This window comes from Rhipicephalus sanguineus, chromosome 3 (assembly GCF_013339695.2).
Source record: "Rhipicephalus sanguineus isolate Rsan-2018 chromosome 3, BIME_Rsan_1.4, whole genome shotgun sequence".
NCBI lineage: Eukaryota > Metazoa > Arthropoda > Arachnida > Ixodida > Ixodidae > Rhipicephalus > Rhipicephalus sanguineus.
In genome coordinates, this window is record NC_051178.1 from 156,712,450 (window position 1) to 156,732,544 (window position 20,095).

The window sequence follows — 20,095 nt, forward strand, 5'->3', positions numbered from 1 at the left end:
AACCGCTCGTACGTATGCCAACACTATGTAAAGTAGCATTTGGCCTTGATCGGCTGTATATGTACTGTAACAAGGACATTGAGTGCACTTGTCGAGAGTGCTGCGTGTGGTCGTCGTACCCTCCGTTCACGAGAGTCATATCAGTGTAGGTGCCGCTGTGTGGTCCAACGCATTGCAAAGTGCACTTGGTGTTGTCCTAAAGATGAGAAGTACTGTATTAAATCTCATGTGAATGTAGCCTTCCAGCGGCTCGGTGGTAAAAAGAAAAAGGGCTCTCATGCGCTTGCGCGTTGTGGTTAGGTTTATGGTTGCACCAAATCATGTACATAAATACAATTCGGCCTCTACATTGCCTCATTCTTGATAAGAAAACTATGAAACACCACCCCGCCAGCGCTTCATCAACCGAGCGAAAAGAAACTTGCATGTTGCTATCTCGTAAGAATATGCTTAGGAATCCTCTCTAACTTTTTTTTCTGCAATTTCACTTCGAAATATTCGATAAATATTCGATTCGATTCGCACTCACACTTCAATATTCGAATTCGCTTAGCACCCAAAATTTTGCTATTCGCACAGCTCTATTCACAAGTAATAGTAACGTTCGGCGCACTTCGTGCATTAATTCGGGAATGAAGACCGCACACATTATACCAGAAAGCTGCAGTCAACGCATTTTGCTTGCCGGAAGTCGGGTCAAATCGCTCACAACGAAGTGCTGTTGTGTGCGTTTGTATACGCGCCGACAACCGCCTATCCACACTAGTGCGGCGACAGTGCTGCCACCTGTAGCCCGATCTCGCAGCGTATAGTAAGGGCCACCAGTGATGTTCATATCGTGGCTTCCAATATCTTGCTTACCTTTCTTACGAAAATTTACATGTTTTGGCCCTCGCAATATGGCTGACCAGTTAAACATGTACTATATAAATTGTACTTGGCTGTCTTGTTTTCCCAAATGCTACACTTCTTTTTTGCTGCAAATGGATGCCAGAACTGTCCTAAAAATGACCGATTTTAGCAGCTAAAGGAACTGCGCACAGCTCAAGATGCAACTCCAGAGCTAGATGATCAAAGACGGTTAAGAAAATGCTTGCCCTTCCTCAAAGTTTGTAATTACAGTCATCCTTGAGCAACTTGCGCAGTGTCCCTTCTATGCAGATCTCCACCTTCAGCATGCTAAAACACTTTCCCGTAGTCAATTCTCTGCTGTACCGGGGAAGGGTTTTTTCCCATCAAGGCTGCAACATCTACCAAGATAGACCAACCACTCAGCTTTCAAATTCCTTTCATGCTGCATCTTCCCAATGTGTGCTCACACACCGATGGAAGGAAGCATAGGTGATGTAAGTGAGCTCGTGCTGGTCAGACAAATGCAACTTATATTTGATTCATATCGCGAGCTGTATTCTTTGCCCCTCACATTTGTTGAAATTGGCTGACTGTGCACATGGCAGGTAAACATATGCTCATTGCTACTGAAGCAATTGTGTTCTTGCCAGCAGAAAATGAGTCGTCTTATCGGTAGGAGTCTCTTATGTATTTGCAACTTGTCAATTCGGCTTGGAGCCATAATATGGCTTTCTTTCTTCACTTTTTACACGTCGGGCAGATCTGCCAAAAAGTGGATGCCTCAAGCACAGTACTGCTGTATGAAATTGAAAGTCTGCTTCTATGGAGGCAACCATGTCCAGTAAACTGTCAAGTGATAAGCAGTAGTCCAACAGGCAAGGCAGGCTAATAAATAGGCTTTAATTATCACTAAGTATCTTGTCAGTGTCACAAACTAGGCCATTCACATAGCCTGCTAGACAACGCTCGCTAGTGATGTTAAAGGACCCCTGACAGCGAAATTTTTGTTGGTGACTTTTTTGCTGTAATTTGTAGCTTTGTGTCTGGTAATCTCTAAATTAAATCGTAAATGCTCTAGCGTATCGTACAACTAATTCTAGCGTAGTTAATTGTGGACCATTTTAGCATCACTTCAAAACGCCCGCCTAAAAACCACAAGAAACCGGCGCCCCATGCGGGGGAGCGTCAAAGACTACGTGAACTCAAGCTGTGGTGACGTTGACAGCGCGGTTTTCAAATCGGGGCCCCGCGCGCGGTAGACATTGAAAGTATTGGGTGCCTCATGGGTTAAACCTGTTAAGCACGAAAACTACCTCGAAAGCACCGACAACAGAGCGAGGGGTGCGGAACAATAGGCCTCGCCGGGTGCCAGTTGTCGTATTGTGCACGCGCCCCGCAAACCTTCTGTGACGTCCATAATACTTGCTTTACTCGTCACACGGGGCCTCTATCTACGTCGTACCAGGATGTTGCAAGGTGCAGCCAACTCAAGTGAGCACTCACGCTTACTTTAAAACCAAATTAAGATATCTTAAAGGCAACGTTCGTCACTAATAATCGGTCAGATGTGCCCCCGTATACAGGAAAGTCAAACAACACAAAGATCTCGAGGTTTCAATTTTGGTGTCAGGGGTCCTTTAAATATGCACATTTTCACCCTGCTGTGCTTTCCCACCAGGCATGCGAACTGAGAACAGTTGCGCAACGCAAAATGTCCGCTGCATCTAGGCGCGTCCCGCAGGACCTCATTAAAGTTCTTTCAATCAATCAATCAATCAATCAATCAATCTAGGCTAAAAAAAAGCATGAGGAAGGGTCACACCACACACACTATACACAGAGGCTTGTACTTTTTATTCAGAGTCGTCAAACCCTTTCAAGTCACACACAGAGCAAAATAAATGTTACTCATTCACATGCTTTACTTATCTTTACCGTGTCACACACAGCCCCACCATACAATCCTTCAAATAAATTAAGACAGCCTCATAAATGCGGTTAGAGCATTTCAAGAGAGCCTTGTGTGTTTGCCTCGCCCTTGAGCACTGCCTCGGGATGGACAGGCAGGCAGGCAGATGAGATGGGAGGCCTCTAGCTGCACGCACGCTGCACCTCCGGCAGCCTGTGGGACCTTTGTGTGGAATGTTCAGGCTGCCGCAGCAGAGGGAGGAGGGGAGGAAGAGTAGGGGGAGATCTCCCAGACTGGCCTGCTCTGGCTGTGCTCATGTGACGAGTCTATTGAAACGCTGAGAGTAAAGCTCAGAACAGACCCGATGTCTCGCCATGCTGCCACTGCTGCATGGCTCCTGGTAGGTTTCTGGCACACTAAATGGCAGCGATCGTGATTGGAAGTGCTTGCTTCCACTATGCTCGTACAGGCCACTTAGCTTGGAAAAAAATTTCTTTTACGTGTTTTGTTTTGGCAGCAAAAGCTTTCGTATGCAGCATACCGAGGAGAGCACAAGCGAAATGCGTCAAAAATGGCAACAATGCTGCTAGTCTCGGTATCTGACTCGAGAACACTGCATGTGTAAACAGAAAACCAAAGTCCACTGGCATCATGGCACCAGCAGAATTCACGGCCACACGTCCTGAGCACGGAGATAAAGGTATGCCTGTTCCAGCACGTGCACCATGCTTACTGCTTCAAGTAGCCACATTCAATGGTGGCATGTCACATTTACGACATATCAAGCCAGCCTCAATAAGGTAGAAACCATGCAGGAGTGGAAGAGATGCCACTTTGAAATCTCTGCGCCAGCTCATCACGGTGCCGTCAATTTCAATAGCATCTGCTCATGGCTAGTGAATTCTTTGTTATAGAAAAAGATTATATTGTATCAGAATGTAAGTAAAGGCGCAACTTTGCATTTCTTCGGAACTGTCGTCACTCTACGCAAACAAGACCACAAAGTCGACGATGTAGCGTGGTTGGAACCACTCTTGACACAAACTATAAAAAGGCACAGCTGGCCCTTCATTTCTTCTCCATTAAATATCAAGAATGTAGGTTTAGTCTGCAAACTGACACCATAACTGAGTGAAAACAATCGCATGAAATGACAGTAAAACGAAGTGATACACCTGACAAGCAAGCACCTTAAGAAAATCTGGTCTGGGGCATAGAGCTGCGAAATACAGACAACCTTCAGCCTATTTTTCAAGAGCACAAAAAACATCCTTGCAACTGATTAATGGCACGAAATTACTTGCTGCCACCAGCGTACAGCAAAAAGCGAGCAATTTACTACATGAAAAATGCCACCACAGTGTACTCGCAAAAAAATTTTTTTTTGTCATGCAATTTCCCCCAGCAATTTGGAGTTTGAGGTCTTCAGAATACACCTGAGATAACGCTAAGATCATGACTGTTTTTAAAGCACCGGGCTCGACTACTGGGAATCGAAGGTATGGGAGAAAAATCTTGACATTACGCAACAGTTTAAAAAAAATTTTGCCCGCGCATCTACAGACGGTTTCAAGCTAAGAATAAGTATGAACTCCACCTACAGAATCGCGGTGCATCTGCTCTTCATCTCTGTAAAAGAGTCATGCAAGTAGCTGGTTTTTGTTTAAACGCAAGTACTCTCTCCCTGCTAATGTAAATACTAAGCATATTGAGAAATAAAAGTTTGTCTTCGCTGAGTAAAGTATTCTCTGGTTGAGTACTGATGCGAGAATCTCAAAATTTGTCGGAGCATTCGAGATTTCTGTCTAAAACCACTGACAAAAACATTTATCTGTATGGTAAAATCAACTGTCTCAAACAAAGAAGTGCTTGATTTCACCAGTAATGAGTGAATGGGATTGGATGGAGCATATATGCAAAATTTCTTTGCACGGAACAGCAGTGTCTGTGGGCGGAGCTAATATTCATTCTTAGGTTGTGACTGTAGGGTGCAAAGCGGTGCAACCGTAGCAGCAGGGCATGAGTCCCTCACCGGGCCTTGTTGCTCACAAGCAGTTGGGTGCAGCACAAGACAGACAATGAACAGGTGCCTACCTACTGGCATTCCTGCATGCAGATTCAGCCTTTCTAAACTCGCAGCCTGAGGTTGCAAACACATGCTTACAAGGTCACATTATGATAAAACTAAAAGTAATATTCTTTATGCATGCAATCGCATTAAACCTCGCTTCTCACTTACGATTGCATCACATACACGTGTGACTATGGCCGACGTGCGCGGCCTTTCAGTATACACAGCTTTGAGGGGAAACCAAAAGCAGCAATACATATAAAATGCTTCACATACTGTACTTTAAAAAACCTACATGCAACGGTACAAAGCATCTGCGTATGTAAAAAAATGTGTTCGAGAGTGAACTACAGATTTCAATTCCCTCGTCAAGGTGCACGATTGTCGGGTGACATGATGCGGAGGAAGAGCAAAAAAAAAAAACGCGCAACACCTATGTCATTTATATATGTAAACATCCCGTGGTCAAACATGAGGGTAGGGGTTAATCCAGTGCTTACAAAATATGAAATGTAATATATTCGTTCCATCTCTTCAGCTGGTCATGCACAAGCTCTGATACGAAAATTGCTCACCACAAAAACATTCTGAATGCTAAAGCTATTCCTGCTTACCAGCACATTTCCTATGTTCCAGTGCTATTGCATTGAATTTGCTGCATTGAATTTGCTGCATCGCTTTGTGACAGCGCACACAACTGGCCAGCAGCACAAGCCCATTCAGTACAATGCAAAACTGCACTGTGGAATGAATGTCTCATTCATCAATACCATTTTTTTTGTGACCTTAAAGGCCCTTCACCAGATCATGCTGGAAATTTCGCTTATACACTATAACCTCATTATAACAGTCACATCTGACACGAAAATAACTTCGTTATATCCGAAAATTTCGTTATAAATGTGCATTCATACACCTGTATCTACGACAAGACTATTTCTCATTTACTTCGTTATAACTGATAATTCGTTATATCCGTGTTCATTATATCGAGGTTTGAGTGTACACTACACTCGGTTAAACCTAAGAAAAAATGCCAGCTCCGCCTAAAGAACTGCGGTGCGCCTGCCGTTCACCTGTGAAAGATAGTCGTGCTAGCTGGTTTCCAATACTGTAAGTACTTTTTCTCTGCTAATATAAATACTACACCTATTAAGAGTTAAAGGTTCGTTGTTACTGCCTAAAACATTACATCTGGCTGAGCAGCAATGTCAAAGTCCCTCACAAAATTTACCAGGAAGTTTTAAGTTTCCGACCTAAAACCAGAGAGACAAACGTGTGTCTGTACGGGGGAAAGTCTGACACACTCAAGAAGTGCTTAACATCACGGAAATGGGCAAGCACTATATGATGGAGCACTCACGCAAATCCTAGGTGGAAGGGAGAGCGATGGCTGTGGGCGGAGCTGACATTTCTTTCTTAGGTTGTAACTGTGTATAGCAGTTGTAAAAAGCCATCCAGGGAGTGTTCTACAGCAAGGTTTCTTTAAGAAAGTCTTGTTGTCAACGACACAAAAGCAAATTAATGTAGTAAAGCAGTGGTGTGGGCTACCACTCGTGCATACAGAGGTTCTCTTCTGCCTCGTCCAATGTCAAAGCCCAGAGCCCACTTCCTTTCAATTCCAGCCATGGCAGCTCCTGCTGCCTTTTTTGCTGTGTAGGGACTATTTACAAAAAGTGGATATCCACTGACTGCATTTTACAGGAAACCCTGGTCGAGCTTTAACACCCTGTCTTTTGATTCGCACTTAAGTTGCTTTTGTCTGGGGCCCGGTGTCCCTGATGATACTCAAATAAATGGTTTGATTAATAGCTAGGTGTGCGAGGCAGGTACATGCATTTGACGAAGAAGCACCAAGTGTGTGTATGTGATATTTGTTAATAACCGAAAACATGGCGCGCCCTAGAAGAAGAGAAAAACGGGTAACGGCGCATGGCACGGGGATCAATGCTTTCGCTGGAATAAACGGCAGCATTGGGATGTGCTGCTTACCTTTTCAGGCGTATTGTCCTTAAAACCCGGTTCATCTTAGAACAAAGTCTACATTGGTGCCAAAACCCGGGTTCATCACGCTCACGACCCTAATGGCTCCCCTAAGGAGAACTGAGTATTGGTCTTTGAATTTTCAGCTGCCTTTGCAGAGTACTTTGGTGTAATCCAGGCACAATCATCACCGCAAAACCTACACTTCAACAGCATCTGTTTGCAAATGCCCAAAGCCAGTTCAAGGACCCTTTGGTATTACAATTAGTGTTGCTACCTCTTTTCAGAAACCCTGCGGTAGAAAACATCCCAAGGCAGCTCACCGACTACCATCACCAATACTACTGGAGTTCCAAGACTGCTAAAGAGCTCTTTAGACAGCCATGTGCTCAAAAGATTCATTTGTTCTGCTCCCTCCTCCAACAGAAGTAAGCTGCTGTCAGATAGCAATGCTTAGAGGTGCATGTGCTGTGGCATGTGTGCTCATTATCAACACACTGTTATGAATGTTCAACGATGCGAGAAACAGTGCAAAACACGGGACAGTGAAAGAGACGGACCAAGCACTGACTGTCCCGTGTTTTGCGCTGTTTCTCGTATCGTTGAACATGTACCAACCGGCCCAAATAAGCACTCTAGTGTTATGAATGTGTTTAACCTATGCATGTAGCTTGCAGAGAATATAGAGGAACAGTTCTGCAGAATCCCACAAGGTGGAGAAGGGAAAATTTGACATCGACTCATTTGTAGCCAACCAAAGCAGTTCAGCATGCAGTGGCTGAATCCATGTAAGGGCTCATGCAACTACATCAGGTTTGTCTTATAATGAGACCTTGGTTTTTTTCCTGCTGCACCTGAGACTAACTAATATAATTCTGCAATCTACTTCCCAATCCGACTTCAGTCTTAGGTCTCTGAAGTACCATGCTAAGAAGCAGTGTCGGCCGGCACTGCACAGGAACAGTGTGACGACATTACACTGTTCAGAAGCTGCTGCAGTCAATTCAGGCTTTGCTGCAGTACCTGAGTTACAGCGCTGCAGCATCCCATACTTTGATCTGCCAGCAGCGCGGGGCTGGCTCGTCCTGCACTGAGCAGGCTTCTTCACCTTACCAGCAGCGTGCAACTCCTCAGGACGTCGAGCGCAGCACAGCCTGAGTAGGCCAGGCCTAAGAGACCTTACAATGGCAGACAAGCACGACGGCACTGACTAGTAAGTAGGAGAGACGCGTACAAACTGGGGCCAGAATCGGCCTCGTAGAAAAGATTGGCGGCGTCAGCCACCGGGGTCAGGGTTTGCGAAAGGGCCGCACCAGATACATCTTGTCCCCCTTGGGACTGGTGTAGATGGGCGCCCGTTTGTAGTGCTCCACAAGATCGTCCAAATTGGAGAACCTCCGCTGACCGATGCAGTACACACCATCCTCCACGTGCACGCGGAAGTGCTTGTTGCGTTGCGGTGCCTTGAGGGACACGGAGAGATCGCCAACCTGCAAGCAACGATGCCGCTGAGCTGAACAGCAATGCCCAACGTTGTACAGATTAAAAAAAAAAAGAAGAACATGGCAGTGTGTAGTTTTTTAATACTATCTCTTCACACCATGCGAGGTCCGTCTACGCTGCATCAGGGACCCCAACCCTTTCCCATCACAAACATTTACCCACTTTGCAATCGATCCAATGAGCAAGTATTTCACGTTTCGGATGCCTCATGTAGACGGTGCTTGTATGAACAAGCATATACAGTGGAACCTCGTTAATGCATACCTGCCGGGAACACCGCATAACTACGCACTAAACGGTAGTGCGGATTAACCACCAAGTAAAAATTTGCATCTCCTCGCATACGCCATCGCCGCCAGCAAAGAAACAGATACAGTGCCACAGCAAATATTGCCTAAAGTACCCACTGCAAAGCCTTTTCTTTCTTTTTGCCAAACTGGAGAAAAGATTCTGGTACTCTCGCACGACCGTCCGATAGAGCCGATAGCGCGCGGTGGCGACGCCATGGAGCATTTCGGAACTATTACAGGGTCCGGTATACGCAGTGACCAACGTAACGACAGAACGAACAGTGTCGGCTTTCCGCGATATATGTGTGTGTGTCTGTACCGCGATCTGCTACTAAATGAAAACTGACACAGTTCCGGTGAAACGCGGTACGGCTGCGTGGAGCCGATCGTCTCCTGGCTAGTTGCGTGCAGCGCGTCGCCTTCTCGGATCACGCCGTCACTGCCGGGCCGCTTGCTGCACTGCATGCGCGCATTTGTCGTGGGAGTGTTCTTCGTACCCACTTCGCTCCAGATCGTGCACAGATGCGGCGAGTAGCTTGTTCAGTTAACGCGGCGATGACGAACTCCCTTCAAGCAATGCGCACTCCGCGACGCTCTAGCAGTCCTGGCAGCGGACGGAAGCGCGTTTGGGTGGTCGCCCAATAAAAGCGTGCAGTATGGTTACAACAGCGTTACGCTTGCTGTACCGTACGCTTGCGTTTAGCGTGATACCGTCTATCCAAAGAGGTTTCTCGTCGCCCACGACCAGCAACGCTCAACTCCGCAACAGCGAGCTGCTTTCGTTTCTACAAAGTGGCACGCGCTTGATCACGGCCCCGCACGAGGCGGCAGCGATCGGCGGCCCAGCGCGTTCAGGTTGTCACCTATTAAAAACGTGCAGTAGGCTTAAAGTAGTGCTGCACCACACACGTGCCCGAGCAGATAACTGACGATACTTATTGTGATAAGGTTGTCGGCGATAAGTCATGCTGGCGCGTTCGTCGGTGGCTGCCGCCTCACCTTCGTTCTTTCCCGATGCTTACCCGCAAAGGCATCGCCGCAATCGCGTGAAGTCGGTATCGGTGATCGACCGATCTACGCACTTCTCGAAAAGACTGAAAACCTTTGGTGGCACATTGTGGCGTTGGGAAGTTCAGCGGCGCAGTAAAATTTTATGGCACAAAACGTTATCGCGGTACGCAGGGTACGCACTAACCGGTAGGCGTAGGGTGAAGCACTACGGCTTAAGCGGTCAGCGAATGCATTAGGCTCTATGAGACTCGGTCGGGATTCGTCGCAACTACGTTTTAACCGTTAGTACGCTTAAAGCGGGTACGTATTATAACGAAGTTCGACTGTACTAGATTTTAGATACCCCCTCAACATTTATGGGACTCTCGCATAATACGCAGCACCCAGCCAGCATTATACATCACATCGTGGATGATCGCCACAGGAGCTGTTTTAGATTCACACTGTCACTTTCCTCCATAGGATTCTTATCGGAGGATGCTCGCGGGTAGTGTAAAAGCAGAATACTATATTACTTTCTGACACTGAAATCCTTTTGAGATGTACTAGCGAGTTCCTTCTGTAAAGTGCACAGAGAGAAAGAAATGTCACCATCCTTTTGGTGCCCTGCAGCATGATATTCACGTCCTCTTAAGGGTCAAAAGTTGGCGGGAAACAAGATTTGTGAGAAAGCTGAATTCACACTCAGCCTGAGAAGATAGCTTTCATCAGCCTGTAGTTGTTATCCATTAAATCGGAAGGGCTTGCAGAGTTATTCATTAAATCGAAAGGACCACGCATTAACAGCTTAGCAATTCACATACACAGGGAGCATGAGCCCAAGAACCTTTTGTCCTATATGCTACAAAATCCTTCAAGTGAGCCATTAAAAAAAAGTGCCAGCTTCATATGCAGCGCTGTGAACTACAATTATCAACAGGTAAAAAGTAGGAGTGTGCGAATATTCAAAATTTCGAATATTTGTCGAATAGTGTTTGCTATTCGATTCGCACTGGAATTTTACTATTCAAACTTCCCAAAAAGTCACAGTTTCACCGCAACGGCGAAGCAATGATTGCGATAGCAATAAATTGTAATGTAACGCGAAGAACGGAAAGCAGCTCGAAATTGCCAGCGCATCGCTCGAGCCCAAAGGACGCACGAAAAGAACGCACACAGGACGAGCGCGAACTAATGCGTCACAGCTCGACACTTGAAGCGCACTGCTCAAACATAAAGCAGGACACACGAAACAAACAAACAGGTACACACAAGACGAGCGCGAACTAATTGTCACAGTCGTTACTTATTTCTGTTTGAACAGCGCGCTCCTTTCGCAAACGCGGCCGCTGCAGCGAGCGAAGCGAAGCACCCCACCGGCCGCCCCTTCTTTCCTTGAGACAAGCGCACGAAAGCGACGACGCCCTGTAGAGCGAACAGCAACGGCGTTCGCAGGGGCGGGGCGACGATCTTTAAAGCGCGCAACACGCGCGCACGTCGCGCCATCTATGTGGCCACTAAGAAAGCATGCTGAATTACATGGTGTATATAAATAGCTCGCCGTTAGCAGGCTGAGAGACGGTGCTGTCGTGGCCTAACGTCTAACGCGGCGGGCTGCAAAGCGGGAGGTCACCGTTCGATTCCGCGCGTCGGAAAGAATTTCTTAATTATTTTTCTTTGTGGCCTTTCTATATATATACATACTTATACATATACGGTGAATGACGGCGACGGGGACGGACATTTTCCAGCCGAGACTGTCCATATAATTGCTATCGCAATAAAACAAATACAGTAACTGTTTGATTGAAAGTGACCCCTTCAAATTTTCAATATGCTTCACCTCATTACACTCTCGTATTGCTGCAAAGCTGCCTTTCAAGCTCCACTACGGTCGAACTTTGCCAAGACACAGTCAACGTCCGATTGGAAGTGGTCCCTAGACTTTCAATATGCTTCACCTCATCACACCCCGGTATTGCGGCAAAGCTGCCTTTCAAGCTCTGCTATGGTCGAAAATGTATTAACTCAAGAAAACGCTGGTTCCAACATGAAGATGAAAGATGTGGCAGAGGTGGGGGCTCAATTAATGCTGTTATGGACCTGAAATTTGGGCAGGAAGTCCGAAAAACTGGAAGCCGAAGCTTTTTAGCATCCAAAATTTCACATGTTCTTATATATTGACATCTACGAGGCAGATTTGGAACTCCGGACTTGAAGGGAGCACACCCTTGCCTGCCACATCAGTTGGGCTTCCACAGAAGTTGAAAGAGGAGGAGAGGCTGAGGAAATGGCATCTTTGCCTATCACGTGTAAAGTGTTTCGGCAACACTTTGCTTGCACTAAGTCATGTACATAAATAGAATTCGGCCTCTACATTGCCTCATTCATGATAAGACAACTATGAAACACCACCCCGCCAGTGCTTCATCAACCTAGCGAAAAGAAACACTTTCATGTTGCTATCTCATAACAATATGCTTAGGAATCCTCTCTAACTTTCTTTTCTGCAATTTTGCTTTGAAGTATTAGAAAAATGTTCTAGAAATATTTGAAAAATATTCAATTCGATTCATGCTCACACTTCAATATTCGAAATTGCTTTGCAACCAAAATTTTGCTATTCGCACAGCTCTAGTAAAAAGTTCCAATGTGGGCAGCTGCGCATGAATGCATGTTTCCTTTCGATTAAATAGGAAAAGAAAACAGACAAAAAAGGGCTGGCTAACAACTTTGAGGGCTGAGCAGAGACAGCAACGACAAATAGGAATAAAACAGTGACAGCAATGCATTTTTCCTACATCAATACCTGTCTCACAATGAATTTCAACACCAAGCAAACACGTCATACCTTTACAGGAGGGGTGTGCAAATATAGAAATTTTCAAACACAAATAAGGATAAAAACTGTCTTCGAATATTTAATATGTCATCGCAGAAGCAGCAGCAGCAGCCTATCTTGTTCTACAAAGACAGGGCGTGCAAACAAGGACACAAGAAAGAAGTCAGGACACCACAAACGCCGGCGTTTGTGGTGTCCTGACTTCTTTCTTGTGTCCTTGTTTGCATGCCCTGTTTTTTTAGAATGAATACTTACCAACTAGCTCAGCTCTCTGTTATTCTAAGCCTATCTTGTGTTTACTGCAGGACGAAGGCTCTCAATGATCTCCAATCCACCCTGTCCTGTGAGAGCTGATTCAATTTTATGCCTGCAAATATTTAATTTTGTCGCTCAACCTAATCCTTTCCCATCCTCGACCACATGTGCATCATTAAAAGTTTCAAAATCGAGAATTACCAGCTTTCATTACTCTTTCAAACAAATTGATGAAATAGCATGTGCTGATGATGACATGTACTGCAGCTTAATAGCATTAGGCTGTAGCACATTGATAATACTTCTGGCAATGCAATCATTACAAATTAGCATGCAGAAAAATTAACGGCTTGATATGTTCACCAGATGAGCACTCTATATGTGCTGTAATAACACGTCTGAAGGTGAAAAAGGCGCTCTCCCTTACGCGATGTGATGCTCGCACATTGCCATTTCGTGTTCCAAGCATCTAAACATTGTTTAAGTAACATTCTTGATGGTTATTTTATTAAAGGAGAAAGCCTTAGATGCCTCATCAAACGAGAAAATCAACCGCCAGTGTCGGCAGCGTCCTGCGTCGACGATGTCAACACGAGTGATGCATAATCGTCCTCGCACACATCACTGCTTTGCACTGCCTCCGTGATCGGCCCACCGATCACTGAGGCAGAGCAAAACCAGGTAAGGTGCAGAAAGCTTTCGGAGGTGGGCAGGAGAGGATCAATAAATCGACAGAAGAAAAAGTAGACTGCTTTCACCTTCGAGTCATCACGGGAGAATGCAAAAGAGGACCCGGTAAGTTTTTTGTATCTGTGTATAGAAAGCGAAAGTATAACATATGCTGTATAAGAGACCTGTGGAATAAAGCTTGGTAAAGAAGAAACCGCCCTTGTCACATGACCGTGCCGGATAGGGTGAAATGGAGCACGAAGGTCATGCACGCGTCATGCGTATTTCTCGGTGATTACAGTAAAACATCACCAATCCGCCTTTTTCACGATGCCCCGTGCACGCGCTCTCCCCTAGTGGAAAAGTCGCTAAACATCTCATCATCTCGGAGGCTTTGCTTCTGGCAATACCGGTTCTCCCGGCCCCTACCAAACCCCTAACAAACCCCTACCAAAACGGCAGAGGGCAGCACAGGAAAATGAAAAAGGTGGATTGCCGGGAACACAGCATAAATGTGCACTAAACGATAGTATGCAGTAACAGCGAAATGCAATGTAACCCATAATGGGCACGTATTAGCTATGTTTTAGTTTAAAAATAAATGCACAGCATTCCTATGTCATTGATTGTTCAAATATTTGAGTATGTCCAAATATTCGAAAAAATCCAAATACCTACGCATTTTTCTAATAGAATATGATTTGAATAAGGAAAATACTCTATTCGTACTTAAAATTTCAAATATTTGCACACCCCGACTTTACAGACAATATCGTCTTAACGAAAATTCGTGTATGTAGTTCCTACCGCAACACAACTCGGTTTGCAATTGTGCCGAACCCCCTTGAGATTGCAGCCAGAGAAAGCCTGGTAGAGCCGAATATTATTCTTCTGCTAAACGTTTGAGCAAAGTTGTTGAAGAAGTGGGGAACAGAACCACTGAATGAAGATACAACATTAAAGGAGTACTGACACCAACCACCACCTGCATCACAAGTTTGTGTTGGCTGCCATGAACCTTGCGAGCACTGTCTACTAGCAGATCTGTTCAACGGAAAGAAGGGGCAGACTTGCACGGGAGTACAAAGGCTGACGTCCTTGCCTGTTAGTGCATTTTGGGGGGGGGGGGTCACGCATACTTGCAGCATCCCAGAGGTGATTATAGCAGCATTCAGGGAACCTTCGCTGAAAAGAGTTGTCTGCGCGGTGCTCATGTGAGCGCGGTTTTGTATGCTCATGTAGCCAGCTATGTTTACATGAAAAACATTCTAGGTGCCGCTGCACTCGGCGCTCTTTGTAACCGAAACTGTGACTGGGCGCTATAAAACAGTCTCCAAAAAATTAATCATCGCGTGCTCGAGCCCACGAGGTTTCCAGCCGTGATAAGTGGGTCGTTAGCTGCTTATTGCAACAGAAAAAACAAGATTTAAAAATTTTGTGTCAGTACTCCTTTAGATAAGTTAGGAATATATTACTGTTGTTGTGCGCAGTTCTTTCCTTTATTTCCAGGAAGTCGTAGCTAGAGGAATGTAGTTTAGACACACAAAATTATGACATTTTTAAATTGTTTCCCTTAAATTTAGTTTTAAAGTGAAAGAATCAACGAAATCAAATTTAATAGACTGTTAATTTGGCTATTGTTGTGCAGCTGCGAGCCTCCACAGACTCCATTGCACGGAACCTAGCAACGTCAATGTCAACCTGCTGCATAAGTAATCTTTATTTTTCCGATTTTCATTCGTTTGGCTTGAGAAGCGAGGATGTGGAGAGACCTGACCATGTGGTATCGTGCTCTTGCAAGATGGCTTTTTTTAAGGCTGTCATTCTGAGTATTGGACATGCAATTATAATGTTGAAGGGCTGGATTACCAAGGCAGCTACGGCATACAGAATGGTTCTGTGCCAACAAACTTGGTGAGCCAGACATCCAGAAGAAATAGAGGCAAGCTTGGCTCCAAAAAACATCAACCGAAAAATGTGGCGAAATTCCACTTAGAAAAAGTATACTCGTAGAACAGTTTTTTCTTCCTGGTGCACTAAATGACAGAAGTGCGTTAAATTTTAGAAAACTAAACCCACGAACACTGCACTGCAATTAGTACAATCAAACTGGAAATTGAATACACTGATCTCCTATCACCTATGTCCCGCATCATAAGGCTGCTCATACAAAGTAGCCTGCGCACACGGGTGGCATTTTTTTTTCTGAACTTCTTTGGAGCATTATTGTTTTACTACATGCAGAGTTTCTGAAGTGCTTAAACATGCTGCTGGAATAATTTCACATGGACTTAAGACACTGAGTTGGAACCTGTGAGCCCCTGAATGAGAGTTCCTTATAACGTGGCTTTTTCGTGTAATGATTGTACCGCTTTGTAAGGAGACAAAAAGAGCATCAGGTCTTACGTTTGTCTCACTGTCACGTATGAGGAAGTCCCCATCAACCGCGTGGTCATTGAGCACCTGGTCGCACTGGGAGCGAGAGATGCTGCCAAAGTACCATTCCTTGGCATTTAGCTCGGGCCGTGGTGCTATAGGTGGCTGTGGCACAGGTGTTGAAGGCTTGGGTGTGGTTGATGCTGGTGACGGCGTCACCACCACCTGAGAAGGATGCCACAGCTCAATCAGTGCCCACCGCACAACTGAAACAGTTCCTTCGCTTTTGGAAAGAGATAATAAATAAACAGGATTCCCAATACAGAATTTGCTAGAATCAACAGTTCATGACATTTTAGTCTTCATTTTTGCTGTTTTAATCCTTCAAAGCACGAGTTGGAGATGATCCCCTGTCTCATCACTAGATGGCTTTACATATTGCACTGAAACGTTAAGATAACGAGAAAGACAAAATACTGTTCTCTTGAAGCTCTTCTTGGCCTGCGTCACCATTATAGATATCAGTGATAAGATGTAAGCAGTGCGTTGCATGATACAGAAAACAGGCGGGTGTAGTTTTATGTCCTTGTTACAAAATAAGAGGCCATCAGTTGCGAACTTCTTCACAATAAAAAAATATGCAAAAAAAAAAAGTAATGGTAACTTCTGTTGTTGTGCCTTTCACATTGATATATATTACAGACCCGAAAGTTTTAGGGATGTATGAGCCCATATAAGGTAAGGCGATTCCATGGCATAGGTATACAAATAAGGTTGGTTAGCCTATGGGGTTCAACATCCCAAAGCGACTCAGGCTACGAGACACGCCGTAGTGGAGGGCCTGAGATAATTTCAACCACCTGGGTCCTTTAACAAGCACTGACATCGCACAACACATGGGCGTCGAGCATTTTGCGTCCATCAAAATGCAACTGCCATGGCCGGAATCGAACCCGCGTCTTTCGGGTTAGCAGCCGAGCACCGTAAACAGTGGGCCACCACGGCACGTAGCTATACAAATAAGTAGGATTGCAATTGACCAGTCGCAAGGCCCTGCAATTGCACCTACCTGCACATAGTTTTTGGGCACCAGGCCAGTGTCACCTGACTGGTTGCGTGCTTTCCACCAATCGGGGTCGTTCTCGGGCTTCTCTATCACCTCGAGCTGCTCGCCCTTTGTAAAACTGAGCTCTTCCTCGTTTTGCGAGGCAAAGCTGTACAATGCTACCACCGTCTCCAACACCACTGGCCCGTCGGTTGGCGTGGCTGCCTCGTCCGGGCTGGACGCTTCCTCCTGAAACATACCAAGAATTACTTTGCTCCGCACACAGGCCGGGTGCACTCACTCCATTGCCTCCTCTCCTACAGGGTAATATTAGTGCTGGGTTTTTACAAGCCAAAACTATAACCTAATTACAGGCTATGCCAGTGCGAGGGGGCTCCAGATTAACTTCGACCACATGCGCCTAAATGTAAGTGCACAAGCGTGTTTACGTATTGCTCCCACAGAAATGCAGCCGCCACAGGCGTAATCAAACCTACAACTTAAATTAGCATTGCAATGCCATTGCCACTTCACTGCCACAGCATTGTGGCACACAGACAGAACTATCTGGTTTAAATTTTCAATACTTCACTATGTTATAGGCGCAATATGTGGAGCCACGTGTAACCTGCTAACCTTAGCAGTTGAAAGATACAAAAAATTGTTTCGTTACTGAAGACGTTGAGTGTTTACTTGAGAAATTCACCACATACGTGACGCAGCATTGATGTGAGCAGGCACTCTGCTTTCAGGATCGATCTAGCCACAAACAAAAATATTCACGGTGTTGATGCAAGAAGCAGTCGTGTAAGGGCAACTGATATTTAGGTTCCCACTGTATGAATAAGTGAATGGTGCTTGTGTGAATAGGCTCGATTAACCCAGCAGGACGGCAAAATAGCCAAAGGCTTAGAAAGCGGTTGAGAACATTGTTTTTCTTTTTAGAAAATACGTTTCATCTTAAGCTAGACCCAAATGAAAAATAAATTTTTTTAAGGGCAGTACATCATTTGTAAACAAGCTCTTAAAATCGGGTATTTTACAATAGTATGCACATACACAAAATTCTACAATTTATGCCAATGGAAAAAAGCCACTGAGCTATGCTGCAGTGACATCAGGAGGAATGAAATTACTGTTCTGCATAGGCACTACACCTAAAATAAAATGTGAATCTAATTAAACAGTATGTAATAACAAGACGCTGTTTGCAAGTCAATTTCACTGTATTTCATGTAGTGTAAAAGCTACAATATTACGCACAATAATTAGCACTAGTTCCCATTCCTCATTACAAAATTTCATATAAAGTATCTCTGTCTGATTGGCAGAAATGTCGATTAACGTAGTCCATACTAAGCATATGCCCAAAAATGGCAAACATGCATAGCAAGTCTAGTACAATGCACTTTCTATGAAAACAATACGAACAACAAACAATGTTAAAGACAATGCCAGTAAACAGCAGTACACTACTCAGCTTCATATGTATGCTTGGCCTCACATATATCAATGTCTGCTTTTCAAAGAACTGCCAGTCGTCAAAGCTCTGCACTTAGTGAAGCATTGACAAATCGTTCGTCGTAGTGTTTTTGGTATCCCAAACCACACAATGCATTATTTTTTATTGTCATTCAACAATCCTTTTCAAAAGTATGGTCACTTATCAAATGCTATAACTGCTTCGCACATATTTAACTGTAACCAAGCCACTGTAGATAAACCACTGTGACACCGACTCACATGAAGCAACTTTGATCTTTCTTGGGTCCATAGCTCAGTGCTGATCAAGCTCAATGAGGATTTAAACTTTCATGTGAAAGTGGGGTGCTAGATCAAAAGTAAATACCGCAAAATTTTGAGTCTTAGGGGCTGCACCAGTGGTAACTATGGATAAGTGGTGTCTATGCAGGTTACTGAAAGCAGAAAGGGTAGCTAAAGCTGAATGTTTTCCTAAACCAGCAAACATAACGGTAGTTGTGCGACATCAGACAAGTGAGAGAGCTACTGCGGAAGGAGGCCAGCCAAGCATATGTTAACATCCTGCAAGAGAAATTCTAAGTGTGGGTGACACACAGGCAGGCATGCCAACGAGATATGCGAGTCCGTTCCACTCAATGACCCCATACGAAACTAGCGCGGCGCATCACTGGAGGGAGGCAACGGTAGAAGGACGTCCCTACACGGGAGCGTGGGGAAGCAGCAGCGCACCTGGACGTAGTTTGACGGGAACCATCCTAGGCGGCCGCAGTGCTCGCCCTTCCACCAGCCGTCGCTGGACTTCTCCATGACGAGCACGCGGCCGCCCTTGACGAGCGAGATCTCGTCGGCCTGCTTGGCCTCGTAGTTGTAACGGACCAGCGCCGTGCCACAGGCCTCGGCCGGGCCCCCGCCGCCGCCGCCCGGCTCGTCTGCGGCCACGGGCGACGAGGCCGGCGACAGCTTGGCCTCGCTGCGCTTGCGCACCCGGCGCCGGATGCTGTCGAAGAGCGACGGTTTCTCGCGCTTCACATAGTTGGACGGCACGAAGCCGGCCTGGCGCTGCGCGTTCTGCACCTTCCACCAGTGCTTGCTGTCGTCCAGCAGCACCAGGCGCTCGTGCTTTCGCAGGCTCAGCTCCTGGCTGCCCTGGGCCACGTAGTCGTACTTGGCCACCACGTACGTCTCCTCGTTACCGGCCTTCCCTGGGACACCAGCATCGCGGGAGGGATCAATGACGGCGGCCGTCACCACCATCCCATTGGTGGTCCACATGCACTGCTCACCGGACTTGGAGTTTGACATCTTCGGGCGCGCTGCGGGCCCCCGCCGGGAATGGGCGCAATGGTTGATTAGGTAATAAATACTAGCCTAGAAGCACCGATTTTAGTCTCATCTTAGTCCTAACCATTACTGAGATTCATGACACTCCGGGAAGCGGAGGAGGCAACAGACTCTCCGACGGCGCCCAGACGGGAAATCGCGGGATAGCACGAGAGCCGCGCGAGACTTACTGTGACTCCTAGACAAATACGGGAAATGGAAGACAAACTGACCAAGCCCAATCGCGAAGAAGCACGGAAATCGGCAAATTTTCTTTCTGTTTCTAATTTCAGTATGAGGCACCGTGAAAAAGACGCGATGGGCACGGCCTCTAACGACTGTAGAGAAAGCGAACGCTTGGCGTGGCCTCTGCATCTTTTTGTCGACCATCTCGGAGGCAATAATTAAAGCAACTTCGTAATTGGTTTTGCCACACCCTTGCTGTAAACGAGCGAACTACATCGTAGCTGTGTTTTCTTTTCCCTCATTTTTCACCGTAAAATTCTTA

At 45.7% G+C, this 20,095-nt stretch overlaps 1 protein-coding gene across 3 annotated transcripts; it reads right to left on the reverse strand.

The window, feature by feature from the left end:
• Positions 1–2,687: 2,687 nt before the first annotated feature.
• Positions 2,688–19,810, reverse strand: LOC119387549 (cytoplasmic protein NCK2). Of its 3 annotated transcripts, none has more exons than XR_007415431.1 (5): positions 18,997–19,810; positions 16,810–17,034; positions 15,771–15,965; positions 5,846–8,305; positions 2,688–5,669 (listed from the first exon to the last, which is right to left on the reverse strand). XR_007415431.1 is itself a non-coding variant. In XM_037654972.2 (5 exons), the coding sequence occupies exons 1-5, from the start codon at positions 19,567–19,569 to the stop codon at positions 8,105–8,107; spliced, it is 1,113 nt and encodes a 370-aa protein (XP_037510900.1). In that variant the 5' UTR covers positions 19,570–19,804; the 3' UTR covers positions 2,688–8,104. The 3 variants fall into 3 exon arrangements, 2 of the variants coding, with proteins under 2 accessions (XP_037510900.1, XP_037510899.1); XM_037654972.2 differs by having other exon boundaries at positions 2,688–8,305; positions 18,997–19,469; positions 19,551–19,804; XM_037654971.2 differs by having other exon boundaries at positions 2,688–8,305.
• Between the last annotated feature and the right edge of the window lie 285 nt (positions 19,811–20,095).